Source organism: Pogona vitticeps, chromosome 4 (genome assembly GCF_051106095.1).
Source record: "Pogona vitticeps strain Pit_001003342236 chromosome 4, PviZW2.1, whole genome shotgun sequence".
In the NCBI taxonomy this organism is placed as follows: Eukaryota; Metazoa; Chordata; class Lepidosauria; order Squamata; family Agamidae; genus Pogona; species Pogona vitticeps.
The window spans coordinates 169,360,272-169,377,055 of record NC_135786.1 but is presented as its reverse complement, the minus strand read 5'-3'; the positions used below and the strand labels follow the sequence as shown (position 1 = coordinate 169,377,055).

The 16,784-nt window shown below is 40.6% G+C and overlaps 1 protein-coding gene across 6 annotated transcripts in view; it reads left to right on the top strand.

Moving 5' to 3' along the window:
* Window positions 1-16,784, top strand: part of ATP9B (ATPase phospholipid transporting 9B) — a 230,711-nt gene that overhangs the window by 61,617 nt on the left and 152,310 nt on the right. For all 6 annotated transcript variants that reach the window (XM_078393510.1, XM_078393511.1, XM_020781634.3 and 3 more), the window contains exon 7: window positions 2,526-2,577. In XM_078393510.1, coding sequence (XP_078249636.1) covers window positions 2,526-2,577 — 52 coding nt within the window. The remainder of the gene's footprint in view (window positions 1-2,525; window positions 2,578-16,784) is intronic.

The following is a 16,784-nucleotide window of genomic DNA, read 5'->3' as shown; positions in this document are numbered from 1 at the left end:
GCAGCACATCTGATTTTATATTTGTCATTTAGTGAATGATTTATTGACTTCTGAAGTTGCTTTTCATCTCTCCTTTCAGTTTTGCAGATAGTGGCTTCCCAAATATTGAATATACAATATAGTTCATGTTCTTCAGTAAGATTTATTCTTCTGTTATACTTTTTCCACATTACTCTATTTAAAAAGGCTCCCTCAATATAGGAATGATTTGGACAGTTGTAGAATATACAGAAAATTTCACTATTTAAATTTTTAATAGTGAAAAATTAGATTCTGTTCTCATTCTCATGCCATTTTTTTTTCTGAATTTAAGAATAGGTCTGTCCGTCATTTCTATGCAGATCTCAAAAAATTCCAAAAAATTTACCAAACTTTCATGACTAACATTTAAACGGGCTGAATATTTGTCTTAATATTTTTCTATGTTCAGTATGTCCAAATGTCATTAATGCTGAAAAGGTACAGACATAAGAGGTTTCCCCTATGCCTTGAGAGGGTTACTTCAAAGCAAATCTGTTGACTTGATCAGAGAAGTAACATTGTGGGAAAGGGATTTTCTCTTTTCTCCCATGTGGTTGCCTCCAATCAAATGCCCATTTTGCACAAGCTGAAGTTGGTTTTACAGGGAGGCAAACGCAGAAAAAGATGCTGTAGGACTGATAACTGCTTCAAAGTAGAAATGTAACAAATTCTTGCAGCTTTCTTGACAGTGAGAAAAGTGATCTCAACAAAGTGAAACCCCCTGGCCAGAAACTTGTCGGATATTTTATGTATTTGTAGGATAGCTCAGTAAGTGAGGTATCTGGCTGCAGAGCCAGAGGTTGGAAGTTCAACTCCCTGCTATGCCTCCAGGGAGGAGAGCTAGCCTATGTGGTCTTGGACAAGCTGCACAGTCCCAAAGTGCCTCCAGAAGAAGGAAATGCTGAACCGCTTCTGAGTACTCTGCACCTAGAAACCCCTGAAAAGAGTTGCCATGAGTCAGGATTGATGGCACACAGTAATAGTTAATATTATGATCAATCATGGACGTTACTACAGCTAATTGATATGGTGAGGTCCCATGTGGGTTGCATGCCTGATTTTGCACCTGATCGCATACCCGGCATGCATGTGGCACACATTTGGCACCTTGTCAAATGGAAACAATTTGTTACAGCAGTTTCTTCAATTGCTGTTGTGCACATATAAGTACAGTGGTGCCTCGCATAGCGAGGTTAATCCGTTCACTGCGTTCCTATGGCTTGAAAACTCACCGTTCAGCGATCAGCTGTTCTCCCCGGCTTCGTTATGCGAAGATCGCTAAGCGAATCGCTTAGCGATCTTCGCAAAGCGAAAAAACCCCATAGGGGCCATCGCTGAGCAAATGCTCCAGCGATGGCCCAGAGTGCCTCGTTAAGCGATTTCATCGCTCAGCGAGGCACTCGTTAAGCGAGGCACCACTGTATCTAACAAGTTTCTGACTGCTGTCAAAAAAATTCACCAGTCATTGCAAGTTTTTCTTGCTCCCATACAAGAGGTTTTTAAATTTAAAATACAAGGTTTTATGCAAAATACAGGCTTTTAAATGCAGAATACACGGTTTTTGCACAAAAATCTCTGCAGTTCTTTCACACAAAAAAACCATTGAAATGAGAAAAAAGTACACAATCCTTAGTAATGACACTCAGTGGGTGAACTTTCCAAATTTTCCCACCCCAAATTTGAGAATGAAATAAGCAAAGACATACTTGCATTACCTCATCAATTAACTACAATTAGCAGCATTACGTTATTCAAACCTTGCATTCTCCAGTAGATTCTGACCAATGTATCTGCTCCTTGGTATTGGCATGCCTCCACTTACTCCACAGAAAACACGGCAAATTGGGATGTGCATTCCATCCCCAAGTTACAGAAATCAGGTGAGGGGAAGGTTTGAACATATTTTTTGTTGTCATGTCTAGGGGACATTTCTGGCAATGTTTGAGTGTCAGAAGGTAGGCAATCTGCCTGTTGCTTGCTTTACCCCAGGCTGATGGAAATCCTGTAATGGTACAAAGGGTGGCCTCCCCCTTAACCTGAAAGCCATTACTGAGGTGTGTGGTTTATCTCTCTCTCTCTCTCTCTCTCTCTCTCTCTCTCTCTCTCACACACACACACACACACACACACACACACACACACACACACACACACACACACACACACACACACACACACACACACATGTAGATATTTCATTTAAAGAACTTTAGTTTATTGAAATGTTACTAGTTTGTGTAAAAGTGGAAATCTGAATTTTCCTTAATGTGAAATGATAGTTGAGCATTAATTCCAGTGACATCTTAGTTTCGGTGACAAGCCATTGACATTCCAGATGTTTTGGATGATAACCCCCACAGTATCATTGGCAGTACAGGCTGGGGATTCTGATAGTCCAGAAATCTGGAGTGCAAAGTTTTGTCACCCCTGCCTTCATTCATTTTATGTGATACTTGATTAGCATCACTTATTCTGAACATTTTTGTTTTTTGTTTTTTAAACAGAACCAACGAATCCCTTCTGACATGGTGTTTCTGAGAACTTCAGAAAAAACAGGTATGTTGGGATCTTTTTAGTCTGGCTACTCTTGGATGTTTTGTGATTAGAAAGATGTCATACTGTATGTACACCGGAAATTAAATGTTTATATTATTGTTACTTCAGCATCCATCAGGTTTATCCACTTGGTTTTGCCTACTTTCACTGTTGAATTATATCATAATACAAATAGATTCACAAAGCCCTGTGTTTAAAAAAAAATTCAAGCAACCTTTTGGTTGAGATAAATCAAAGACATACAGGATCATAAGTTTCTAAGCAGAGAAGTCGCTCTGTTGTATAATCCGTTTATCTAACTTAGTATGCAGAAAATCAGACTCTATTCCAATGCATTTTTCTGCATGCTGACATGCATTTTTCTAATAGGCTACATACTGTATGCATCTTGGCTAGTTAGGGTGGGGTGAGATAGTTACCCTGTTCTATTACCATCATAGACTGACTGTTAGATGTATGAATGAAATGCCCTACAACAGTTGTTGCCATTTTTAAATTATTATTATTACAGTGGTGCCTCGCTTAACGAGCGCCTCGCTGAGCGATGAAATCGCTTAACGAGGCGCTCTGGGCCATCGCTGGAGCATTCGCTCAGCAATGGCCCCTATGGGGATTTTTCGCTTTGCGATATTCGCTAAGCGTTTCGCTTAGCGAATATCGCATAACGAAGCCGGGAGAACAGCTGATCGGCGGTTCCAAAATGGCCGCCGGAAGGTCCGTGCCGCATTTTCGCGCCCTGCCCTCGCTTACCGAGGGCGCGAAAATGGCAGCGCTATGGCAGAACATCGCTTAACGGTGAGTTTTAAAGCCATAGGAACGCATTGAACAAAGTTCAATGCGTTTCTATGGCTTTTTTATTCCCGTTTAGCGATGTTTTCGCATAGCGAAACGGAACGGATTAACCTCGCTATGCGAGGCACCACTGTATTTGTTTATTTATTGAGTGGCCTAGCATGTGATCTCTTGTCTGGCTATTGCCTGAAGAAAGACCAACCCTGATGTAGTGGGCTTTTCAGCAAAGAGGCCGGTGACCCTGCTTTTTTCCTCTGTACCTGTAGCAGCCTGAGCAAATGATTAGTAGTAACAAAGGATAAAAAGGGATAACTGAGATTCCGTCGGTTTTATAGTATGGTAGCAATACTCTAGATTCCTGGTGTGATGTACTGGACAGAGTGATGAACTAGGACTCATGAGATCTATGTTCGATTCCCTACTTGGTCATGAAAACTCATGATGGGGTAAATTGGTATAGCCACTCCTTAAATACCTCACCTATAAGTCAGTTTTGACTTGACAGAACATAACAATAAGAACAAGAAATACTCTGGTTTGAATCTAGATGTGGTCTAATTCAGGCATGACTGTCTTGTCCCATTAATTTCAGTGGGTATATTACATGCATGGTTCAGTCTGAATCTGATTCTTTGTTGCTTTATATTGAATTTTGTTAACATTTTGTATTTACATACCGTTCAAAACAATAAATGCATTAAAATTATTCAGGAAAACATATTAATTTTGTGTTATAGCGATATTGTTCATTTTAGCTATGATTTCTTAGATAAAACTATAATTCTAGATTTATATTATATATCTAATTTATTGCAGAAATAACAGGATTTCAGATATACTTGTACTATAAAGGACAAATTGAATTCCTCACAATATGTAAGGCATGTTACATTTTGTTGACAATTTTATTTAGTTATTTTGGTGTGTCCACAGAGTGTAATTAATTAGATATTACTTTTAGCTGCCTTTTCCCACAAAGATGGTTGACACTGTGAACTGTTGAAATTGCACAGAAAATGTGGCATCACTTTAAAATTCAGCTGTTCAGCTCATGTGTCACCTTTTATTCCTTTCTGAACAGACTGTTACAGAATAATAAGTCTCTAATAGTTGAGGCACTTGTTCTGGAAATTTCTATTATGTTTAGAAACCATACATTCTAAGAGCTACCTGTCTTGAAACAAAAAGTTTGGGAAATGTATTGCTATAGAGAATGACAAATGACTAGAGTGAAGTTTTGCACATATAGACAAATAAACTTTTATCTTCAGGGCATGAGTGACTGCCAACAGTCTGTCCAAACTACTTTAATCTGTTCATGTATTTCAGTTCCTATTCCAGTTTTAACATTTGATTTAACTCAGGCTAGCTACGTTTTGACACCTATCTCAAGCCACTGAACAGTATTGCTTTTATTTGTTCCAATCTATTGTTTTATACATGAACCCTAGTGGAATAATAACATTAATACTAGACTGAAATTCTGTTGCTTAGTGTAGTAAGTTGCACTATAGTAGACCCATTGAATCAGTGGGGTTTGATGAGTCAACTCCTCCATAAGTTCCATTGGTTCAGATGGGCCTACTTTAGTTGTGACTTAGTTTAGCATAAAACATTTGAATGACTGGAATTTATGGAGAAGTTTGACTCACCAAATCCCCATTAATTAAACAGGCTTACTCTAGTACAATTTACTATGCTACTCAACAGAATTTCAGTCATAGTATACTTGGTACTGCATACTAATATTTAAAGAGCTGCTGTAATGCAATAGCTAAGAAAGATCTATATGAGCAGAAAAAGCCCTGATTCAAATTTTGCATCACCTGTGAATGTGCTAGGTGTAACTAAGACAGCCACGTCTTTACTACTTCATTCATCATGAGCTATTAACCCAGTTTACTGGATTGCTCTAAAATATCAGTGGCCAAACTGGAGATTTTTCCCTTTTCATTAGCACATCATGAACTTCTGCAGTAAAGGGTCCCTGAAATGTTTGGGAATGCAGAAGGCTGCCACCATAAAGGAGAATCTAAATTTTGTGTGTATCTCGAATGCCACTGCTGACATTCATATTCCAACCAAAATGTGTAAGGAATACATAGAACACAGAAGGACTATATGAGTGTCAAGTATTGCTAAATATTGACAATGATAATTATTTTAATAATTATGTATAGGATAAAGTCTGGGCAGGATATGTTGAAAACTAGAGTTTTTTTCTCTTCCTCTCCTACTGTAGCATTTACTATATTATCTTGGGATTTCTGAGACCAGGCTCCTGACACAAGTCTTCAAAAGGGAAATCAGCTCCAGAACTGCAGCAATCTGAATTTTTGAATCTTTCAGTTAGGACCCGATTAACTGACTCTCAGGAGGATAACTTTTTAATACCTTTCTGGCATTGGCGCTGGAAAAGAGATTCCGTATCTGGTTGTAAAAATATTTTTAAACATATTTTTAAAAAAGAGACCAGATATTCAGAAGCTCTCTTGTTTAAGTTGTGAAATTACTGTGTTATGCTTTGTGCCTGGGAATAGTCTTACTCAATGTTAGGAGAGACTCAATGTTAGGAGAGCTTTGGTGCTTATATATCCTCCCATCGTTTCAATCATGTCACCCATCTTGTCCCGATACAACTCATTGGGGTGTAGAACTGGTGAAAACACTCCTTAAATATCTCACTTACCTTGACAGCCCTATTAGGGCTTCTATAAGTCAGTTTCAACTTGATGGCACATAACAAGTCTAGATGTTAGACATCTATAGATAAGCATAGTGGAGCCATATTTGCTCTTATGGTTTTGAGATGCAGAATGTAGTTCTCAACATGTCACTCAAGCAAGCCTCACTGAATTCAGTGAGACTAGGTAAAGGTAAAGGTTCCCCTTGACAATTTTTGTCCAGTCGTAATTTCCTGGCAATTGTAATATCAGACTACAACCCTAGGTTAGTCAGATCTAGTCAAATCAAATAGGTAACAGTTTAACATTGGTCACTTCAGCTGGCTTTCTGTGAGACATAGAAATGATGTGTAACAATTATCTGCCTCTCAGCTGTACTGTTTTAAACAAATTCACCAAAACTACATATAATTACAAAACAAATTCATTGCTTTTTAAAAATGATTTTGCATTCTTTTAACCCTTTTCATTTAACTATATTTGAAGGACAAAAGGTTATAGATGTACTTCTACCACCAAAGAGGGATATCAATCATACTGTTAGAACTTAGGAACGTGAGCAGATACTTTAAGTGTCTCTCTTTCTCTTGTTCATCTTCAGTGAATGCAAAATAATTCTGGAATGTATTTAATAAAATAAAAATTCCTGAAACGCACAAAGTCAATATAAGAACTCTAAAATATATGCAGTGAGATCAAGCTTGGATTAAAAGCATCTGTGTGCTTGTCAATAAGGAATTGTGATGAGTTCATGGGTATCATATTGACTTTGTATTAATACATGGTATCCTATTGGACCATAAGCAGATTGTTTAGAATGCAAATGAATCAGTTGATGGATCCACTGACTGATGGCTTAAATGCCAATTAATCAATTGCTTCATCCTCTTTTTTTTAATTTGGATCAAATATCTCTTGAGTGAAAATGATTTTTTCAAAGGTACTAGGAAAAATCAACGCTTTAGAACTAATTTTCATCAACCTGATATAAATACTAGTATGTTTTTTCACATGTTCCAAGTGACAATATTATAGCATAAATATTTCATGCATATACAGCTGAGGTTTCCCCCTAAATGTACTAAATTAAGGTTTGAACTCAAATATGGGGTGTCAATGTTGCTTTTTCAGTTTGGCGTCATTTTAAAATGTTCAGACATACAGTGATAAAAATCAAACAGTTAAAATGTAAAATTGTTATTGGAGAAGGTGTTATTTTTGTGAATTCTGACTGCAGTTGGATTCTGATTTATAGCAAGCAGGTTGCTATGATTACAAGGTATAACACTTTATGACAGCTTCACATGCCTTGTTTCTCAATGACCCATCAATTAATTAATCAACACTTGACACAGTCTCTTCATTGTGACACTTATACCAGTTGATCTTAATTTGATTGCCATTAAAACCACCGTTTCCTGACAACTCTTCTCAATTATACAAAATAAAATCAAGTATTCATAAGAAGGCTGTAACAGGATATAGGCAGGCAGATTTAATAATTCAGTTTTGGTGAAGCTTTACTGGCATTAGTTGTAGCTAATGTTTTCGTTTGTGAAAAATTTATCAGATACAACACTTGAGAGAGAGAATACAGACAGAATACCTTTTATTTATACAGTCTGGGCTTCTTGGTGGTGTGAAAAGGAAGCACATTAACACAATTTTCTTTAAAAGGTAAAAGCAAATATTTAATGCTGTCCGATAGCAAATCTTGTTCTTGTTATTTAGAGTCTTCAGTTCTTCACAAAGTGGTCTTTGAGCATTGACTCCTGAGCTCAACTACCTGATCATTCTGTATCTACCAAAATCTATCATCTCACCTGGTGAAGTTGTAGTGGTGTTGGTCTTCCCAGGAATTTGACTTTCCTTTCTTAATGTGGGTAAGGGCTAACATAGAACAATACAAGAAAAATACAAATAAAAAGTCAGGAGCAGGTTGTGAGATCAAAATCTTCCCTCCCTTGTATGTTTCTCTTTTATTTTGAAAGGACATTATTCCTGGCTTTTTTTTTTGTTCTTTACCCCACTAGCAGTTGAAGGAAATTTTTTAACCAGTTTTTAAAACAAATTTTAACTGCTTCATATGCCATTTACTCCTTTACAAGGATACGATCATTTTCAGGAGAACTTGCATATTTCAGACAAGCTCTGAAGCTTAGACATTGTTTAGGGTTTAGGATGATGATGATGATTTTATTTTTATTTTATTTTAATAGATTTCAACCCTGCCTGTCTAGACCAAAGGTCTACTCTGGACGGCATTATAAATTTAAAAACAGTTAAACCAATAAACATGCACTATAAATCCAAGATGGTAAGATGTGAATTTAAGATACAGCAGGAGTGCAAGCCTGCCCAAATATCCAGGTCTTGAGTTTGCTTCTGAAAACACCCAGAGAGGGAGCCAGGTGGATCTTCACAGGCAAGTTGTTCCAGAGGTGAGGATCCACTGCCGAGAAGGCCCGATTCCGCGTTCCCTCCTTCTGGACCTCCCTCGGCATTAGGCCCCTCAGCCACCTGGCCTGGCTGGAACAAGGGGCTCTGGCAGAACTGGGTGGGAGAAGGCGTTCTGCCAGATATCAAGGTCCTAAACCATGTAGGGCTTTATATGTAATCATAAGAACTTTGAAATCAGTGTGGAAATGAATGGGCAGCTAATGCAAGGCGACCAGCGTGGGGGAAATATATTGGTATCTGTTTACCCCTGTAAGAAGTCTGGCCGCCACATTTTGTACCATCTGAAGTCTCCGCATCAGTCTCAAAGGCAGCCCCACGTAGAGCGCATTTGTTGTTATTGTTGTTAAGTCTTTGTAACCCCATGGACCAGAGCATGCCAGGCCCTCCTATCTTCCACTGCCTCCCGTAATTGTGTCAAATTTATGTTGGTTGCTTTGGTGGCACTGTCCAACCATCTCATCCTCTGTCATTCCATTCTCTTCTTGCCTTCACACTTTCCCAACATCAGGGTCTTTTCCAGGGAGCCACCTCTTCTCATGAGATGGCCAGTATATTGGAGCCTCAGCGTCAGGATCTGTCCTTCCAGTGAGCACTTGGGGTTGATTTCCTTCAAAATGGATAGGTTTGTTCTCTGAAGAGTCTCCTCCAGCACCACAATTCAAAAGCATCAATTCTTCAGTGGTCAGCCTTCTTTATGGTCCAGCTCTCACTTCCATACATCGCTACTAGAAAAAACATGGCTTTGACTATGTGTACCTTTGTCGGCAAGGTGATGTATTTGCTTTTAAAGATGCTGTCTAGGTTTGTCATCACTTTCCTCCCAAGAAGCATCACTTTCCTCCCAAGTGGCTGCTATCACCATCTGCAGTGATCATGGAGCCCAACAAAGTAAAATCTGTCACTGCCTCCATATCTTCCCCTTTTATTTGCCAGGAGGTGACGGGACCAGTGGCCATGATCTTAGGTTGTTTTTTTTTTATGTTGAGCTTCAGGCCATTTTTTGCACTCTCCTCTTTCACCCTCATTTAGAGGTTCTTTAATTCCTTCTCACTTTCTGCCATCAGTGTAGTATCATCTGCATATCGGAGATTGTTGATATTTCTTCTGGCAGTCTTAATTCTGGCTTGGGATTCATCCACTCCTGCCTTTCGCATGATGTATTCTTCATATAAGTTAAATAAGCAGGGAGACAATATACAGCCTTGACATACTTCTTTCCCAATTTTGAAGCAATCAGTTGTTCCATATCCAGTTCTAACTGTTGCTTCCTGTCCCACATATTGATTTCTCAGGAGATAGATAAGGTGGTCAGCCACTCCCATTTGTTTAAGAACTTGCCATAGTTTGCTGTAGTCCACACAGTCAAAGGCTTTTGCGTAGTCAATGAAGCAGAAGTAGATGTTTTTCTGGAACTCTCTGGCTTTCTCCATAATCCAGCGCATGTTAGCAATTTGGTCTCTAGTTCCTCTGCCTCTTCAAAATCCAGCTTGTACTTCTGGGAGTTCTCGGTCCACATACTGCTGAAGCCTACCTTGTAGGATTTTCAGCATAACCTTGCTAGCGTGTGAAATGAGTGCAATTGTCTGGTAGTTGGAGCATTCTTTGGCACTTCTCTTCTTTGGTATTGGGATGTAGACTGATCTTTTCCAATCCTCTGGCCACTGCTGAGTTTTTCAAACTTGCTGGCATATTGAGTGTAGCACCTTAACAGCGTCATCTTTTAAGATTTTAAATAGTTCCCCTGGAATGCCATCACCTCCACTGGCCTTTTTGTTAGACGTGCTTCCTAAGGTCCACTTGACTTCACTCTCCAGGATATCTGGCTCAAGGTCAGCAACCACAATATTTGGGTTGTCCGGGACGTCCAGATCTTTCTGGTATAATTCTTCTTTGTACTTTTGCCACCTCTTCTTGATGTCTTCTGCTTCAGTGAGGTCCCTTCCATTTTTGTCCTTTATCATGTCCATCTTTGCACAAAATGTTCCTTTAATATCTCCAATTTTTTTGAACAGAGCTCGGGTTTTTCCCTTTCTATTCTTTTCCTCTATTTCTTTGTCCTCTTGTGTCTCCTTGCTATTCTTTGGAAGTCTACATTCAGTTTTCTGTACCTTTCCCTATCTCCCTTGCATTTTCTTTCCCTTCTGTTCTCTGCTGTTTCTAAGGCCTCATTGGACAGCCACTTTGCTTTCATACATTTCCTTTTCTTTGGGATGGTTTTTGTTGCTGCCTCCTGTACAGTGTTACGAGCCTCCATCCATAATTCTTCCCACACTCTGTCCACCAAATATAGTTCCTTAAATCTGTTCTTCACTTCTACTGTGTATTCATAAGGGATTTGGTTTAGATTATACCTGACTAGCCCAGTGGTTTTTCGTACTCCCTTCAGTTTAAGTTTGAATTTTGCTATAAGAAGCTGATGATCAGAGCCACAGTCAGCTCCAGGTCTTGTTTTTGCTGACTGTATAGAGTTTCTCCATCTTTGGCTGCAGAAAATATAATCAGTCTGATTTCAGTATTGCCCATCTGGTGATGTCCACGTGTAGAATCGCCTCTTGTGTTGTTGGAAAAGAGTGTTTATGATGACCAGCTTGTTCTCTTGACAAAACTCTATTAGCCTTTACCCTGCTTCGTTTTGAACTCCAAGGCCAAACTTTCCTGTTGTTCCTTTTTCTCTTGACTCCCTACATTAGCATTCCAATCCCCTATAATGAGGAGAACATCTTGCTTTGGTGTCAGTTTTTAGAAGGTGTTGTAAGTCTTCATAGAATTGGTCAATTTCAGACTCTTCAGCATGGGTAGTTGGTGCATAAACTTGGATTACTGTGATGTTGAAAGGTCTGCATTGAATTCATATTGAAGTCATTCTGTCATTTTTGAGATTGTATCCCAGTACAGCTCTTCCCATTCTTTTGTTGACTATGAGGGCTACTCCATTCCTTCTACGGGCTCCTTGCCCACAATAGAAGATATGATAATCGTCTGAATTGAATTTGCCCATTCCTGTCCCTTTTAGTTCACTGATGCCCAGGATGTCAATGTTTATTCTTGCCATCTCCTGTTTGACCACATCCAGCTTACCAAGGTTCATAGATCTTACATTCCAGGTTCCTATGCAGTATTTTTCTTTGCAGCTTCGGACTTTCCTTTCACTTCCACTTCCACAGCTGCGTGTCCTTTCGGCTTTGTCCCAACAACTTCATTAGCTCTGGAGCTACTTGTCCTTGTCCTCCGCTCTTCCTCAGTAGCATGTTGGACGCCTTCTGGCCTGAAGGGCTCATCTTTCAGCGTCATATGTTTTAGCCTTTTGTTTTTATTCATGGGGTTTTCTTGGCAAAGATACTGGAGTGGCTTGCCAGTTCCTGCTCCAGGTGGATTGCGTTTAGTCAGAACTCTCCTTTATGACCTGTCCATCTTGAGTGTCCGTGCACGACACTTCTCGGAATTACTCAAGCCCCTTTGCCACGACAAGGCAGCAGTCCATGAAGGAGCATTACAGTAGTCTCATCTTGAGACTACGAGTGCATGGACCAAAGTTGTAAGAGCCCCCACATCAAGATAGGGACGCAGGTGGGCAATCCGCCGAAGGTGTTTTGAACGGACCCCTGACGACACCTGGGTCTCCATGGTGAGCACCGGTTCCAGTTGTACACCCAAGCTGCCAACCTCACTTTTGGTGGTAAAAGTCACCACCGCCCCAAGGAAAGGGAGTTTCCCAGACCACTGATGTCTGTCGCACCTACCTGAAGGACCTCCGTCTTGCCTGGATTCAGCCTCAGTCCATTCTCCTGCATCCACTGCTGAATAACCCCCAGGTAGCACTCAAGGGACGAAACAGCATCCACTTTTGTTGGGGAAAAAGGAGATGTAGAGCTGAGTATCATTAGTGTATTGATGATACGAAGCCCCACATCCCCTGATGACCCCTCCCAGCAGCCTCATATAGATGTTAAAAAGCATTGGAGAGGTAATCAAGCCCTTCAGAACCCCACAATTGAGGTTCCATGGGGCTGAGAAACTCTCTCCAATCTGCGCTCTCTGAGGATGGTCCTCCAAGAAGGAACAGAGCGAGGCAAAAGCCTCCCCAGGTGGGTACTGCGGTTGACAGTATCAAAGACGGCTGAGATATCGAGGAGGACCAGTAGAGACATTTTGCCTCTTTCAGCCTCCCTCAGCAGGTCATCAGACAGGGTGACCAATGCTGTTTCCCTGCCATGGCGCGGCCTGAAGCCTGACTGGAATGGTTCCAGGGCATTGGTTTCATCCAGAAGAGCCTGCAGCTGATTGGCCACCACCCTCTCAACTACCTTGCTGAAGAAAGAAACATTGGCGATGGGCCTATAATTACCAATATCGTTCACCACCAAGCTTGGTTTCTTCCTAATGGACCTAATGAGTGTCTCCTTGAGGAGAGACCAAATAATTATTGCCGTAGCTCATTCAGCTGTTATAGGCTTGGCTGCTTTAATTAGCCAGGCTGGGCAAAGGTGAAGGGAGGAGGTGGTGGCACGACAGCAGTCAAGCATTCTGTTCACTGTGTCTGACGTCACAGGCTGAAAGTGATTAAGTCTCATCAGGCAAGACTGAGTGCTGGCCGTCTCAGCTTGATCCACTGTGTTCAAATAGGGGGTAAGATTCCGGCAGATGGCCTCCACTTTTGATTTTTAAAAGGCTGCAAATTGTTCAGGTGAGATGCTAGGGGGAGGTCAATCACTATGACCAACTCCAGATAGATCACGAACTATACAGAAAAGTTCTGCCTGCTGGTTGGAGGCTTTGCTTATCCGGACAGCATAGTAAGATTGACTAGCAGCCTTCACCTTAGATTGGTAGAGGTTAGTCGTGATCCTGGCAGCTATTTGATTATTTTCCGTTGGGTTCCGCCTTCATATGCGCTCTAGCCTTCTCTTATTTTGCTTCATTAATCGCAGCTCTGTGTTAAACCAGGGCGAAGGACGATCTCTGAGCTGGAGAAGGCATTTAGGTGTGATCGTGTCGGCAGCCACGTGGCGGCAGCCAGCCAACTGTCCACCAGAGCCTCGACAGGAGCGCCAGTCAGATCAGTCGGAATCCCTCTCATGGTGTCCTGGAATCCAATAGGATCCAGTAACCTTCGAGGGCGGACCATAACAACAGGTCCTTGCTCCCCGTAGGGGGGAGAGCCACTTTGAGGTTGAAATTGATTAGGCAGTGATCCGACCATGACAAGGGGACAGACATAAGGTCAGTCACAATCGGAGCACACTCACTCTGCTCAGTGTGGCCACCCACGTGGGAAGGGCCATTGACATGTTGGGACATGTCCAAGGAGGCATGATCTCCAAGAGCTGGACCGGAAACCTCCGTCTCCGCATGTATGTTGAAGTCACCCAAGACCAAAAGCCTTGGAGACACCAACAGTGCTGTGGAGACGAAGTCCGCCAGCTCTAGTAAGGAAATGGCTAGGTCGTGGGGAGTGCAGTAACCATCCCTGGCCCCAATCGATACGTGAAGGGCCTCTAGACCCGGCATCACCAGAGCAGAGCGCCTAGCAACCTGAAGGGTGTTTTTATAAATGATGACTACTCCTCCACCCCGCCCCTCCAGTCTACCCTAGTGTTGAACTGCATAATTGGGAGCGCAGGCAAGGGTCAAAGGAATGCCCCCTTCCCTGCCCATCCATGCTTCAGTTGTGCTGCTGCTGCTGCATTTCTCCCAACAAGGGACCCAAAGTGGCTCACAATATTAAAATTCATACAATTTAAAAAAAGTTAAATATTAAAAGATAAATTAAACAATATATTTAAAATACAATTAAAAGATTAAAACAGGAAAACAGGAAAAAGATTAAAATTATCTGCTAAAATGGGGTTCAGGGATTCAGTTATCATGTGTCTCCAAAGAAGTGAGCAAGTAAGAATTTTCTAAAACAGAATTTTAGAATCAGATCCCATATAATGTGACATTTTTTTCTCTCAGACCTCTCATTAATGTGACTGCCATTGGTCACTGAAATGATAGCATAAATTTTCTTGAGAGGCTTCATTTGGCTACAGAGACGCATAGCTTCATTATCGCCAATTTGGATTCCTGTGATGCACTTCTGAAGACGGTTTGGAAAATTCAACTAGTGCAAAGTGCTACAGTCAGATTGTTGACTGGAGCTGGTTACTAGGGTTGTGTGACTCTACCATTACAACAGCTTCAGTGATTTGTTTCCAGACCCTACTCAAAGTACTGCCCATGACCTTTAAAGCCCTTTATGACTCAGGTCCACCCTGTGTGAAAGACTATATCTGTATGAGCCCTCATATATATTATGATCTTCTCTCAATCCCACCACTTTCACAGACATATCTGGTTAAGACTTGAGATAAGACATTTCTCTGTTTGCTAGTTCATGGAACTCCCTTCCTGAGAGGTGTAGTTGGCCCCTTCGTTTCTTTAATTCTGCTGGCACCTGAAAACAGTTCTTAAGAAACACCTTTGGGAAGTTAGCAGGCAACTGAGATAGGAATGTCTTTTGATTCATATTTTATAAATAATGTGTTTAAATACTTGTATGCTATAGTTTTAAATTTCAGTTGGTTGTAATTGTTGGTTTGAAAAAAAAATTAACTACTAGGAATAGGCTAGGGAATACAAAAGGTAAAAGCGAGTGTAAGGGATAGAAAAAGATTTTTGAGAATAGGAGAACACAGAGTATATAATCATCCAATCTATTCATATTATACATACCTCTGATCTATTCATTTTTCAATAAACAACTTTGTATTCTCTTTTATATATCTATATACTGCTTGGTTATCCTCTAAATATCAGCTTATATTCATATTTTAATTTAAATCTAAGTTATTCCAACTCTATCAAGAAATCGAGACCAATTATAAAATAGATCCCCTCTTTCAATTTCCTTCTGCCTTGGACGTACATTCAGCCTGTCTGAAAAGATGTCCATTTCTGGCACCTCCCATATTTTCTCAGTACCCTTCTCTCGTTTCTGTGCCTCTATTTTCTTCCAGTTTTAGGGAGATAAAATTAAATCCAGGACAGTAGTCTGATTTTTAACACCGCCTTTTCTGACTATTATAGCTGAGTAGCTCACATGGTAACTCTTAATCTTATCTATGTTACCTGGCATCGCTCTCAATAAAGACTGTTCTGGAGTTAATACAATTTCATTTAGCTGTTGTTTAACCTCTGATGGTTTCCCTTTCATCAGGTCTTCTACCTGGCTAAGGTGCTCATTTACCTGCTGAAATCCTGTTATTATTGTCATTTGCATGGTAACCAGCCATTCTTTATCTGGCAACATTCCCAGCCGTTGATATTTAACATTTTCGGAGGTAGTTTCCATCTTTCCAGTACATATGGTTTGTATAAATAATTTTTTTTGATTCCACTATTTTACCAACAAACCAAACCCATCATCATAAACCTCCCCTAGGTATATCCTCCCCTCCTTGCCCAGATATTATAGCAATATTGTCAATATCCACACAGTCCAACCAAATGAGAGTCCAGACTACACATCAAAACAGGGAGCTAGTCTCTCAAAAACAAAAAACAAAACAAAACAAAAAAACCGTCATAGTCCTTTAATAACTCCAGACCTGGTTCCTCTTGCTGATGAGCTGATAATTTACTGTCCGTTGCTCCCAGAGATTTATTCTTCCTTCCAAAACCAAACACGCTTCTGTTATCAGAGTCCCATTCAACTATAGTCCTGGCTCCTCCCGCTCCTCAATCTATGTCGCCACACTGATGATTCATCGCCTGTTTTTTATTCCCAAAAGCTTATGCCTCCTGCTCCAAAGACAAGATTTTATTTTCAAAGTCCCACTCAAACTAGGGAGAAAAATCCAGACTACACAGCATTGACAAGATTTCAGTCCCTTGAACCCTTGAGTGGTATTTCGTCTGGGATTTTTTTCCAGAAACACAAAATTTTTCCGTCTGTCTGTGTATCTCAATGACCTCGACCCAGCTTGCTAATTATAAACTTGCTGTTTAACAGTCAGTTCACTTTGAAAAAAACAAGCTGGCAGGCACAGCTCGCCACTTCCTCTTTCTCCTTTTGGTCAGGTATTTTCCCTTTAGTTTCTTCTACATCTTAATGAGGTTATTCATAAATCAAAGGCTTGCTTTGTTATTGTGTATTTTTGGCTGTATTTCTGTTCTCCTTCCTCGCGAATTTGGGGGTGGAGTTTCGCGCAGCTTTCTGCCATAAGATGGCCTCCCGTTTCCGGTCTTTGCTTGGGTGAATTTTCAGAGGGAAGAAAGACCCAGTTGCTG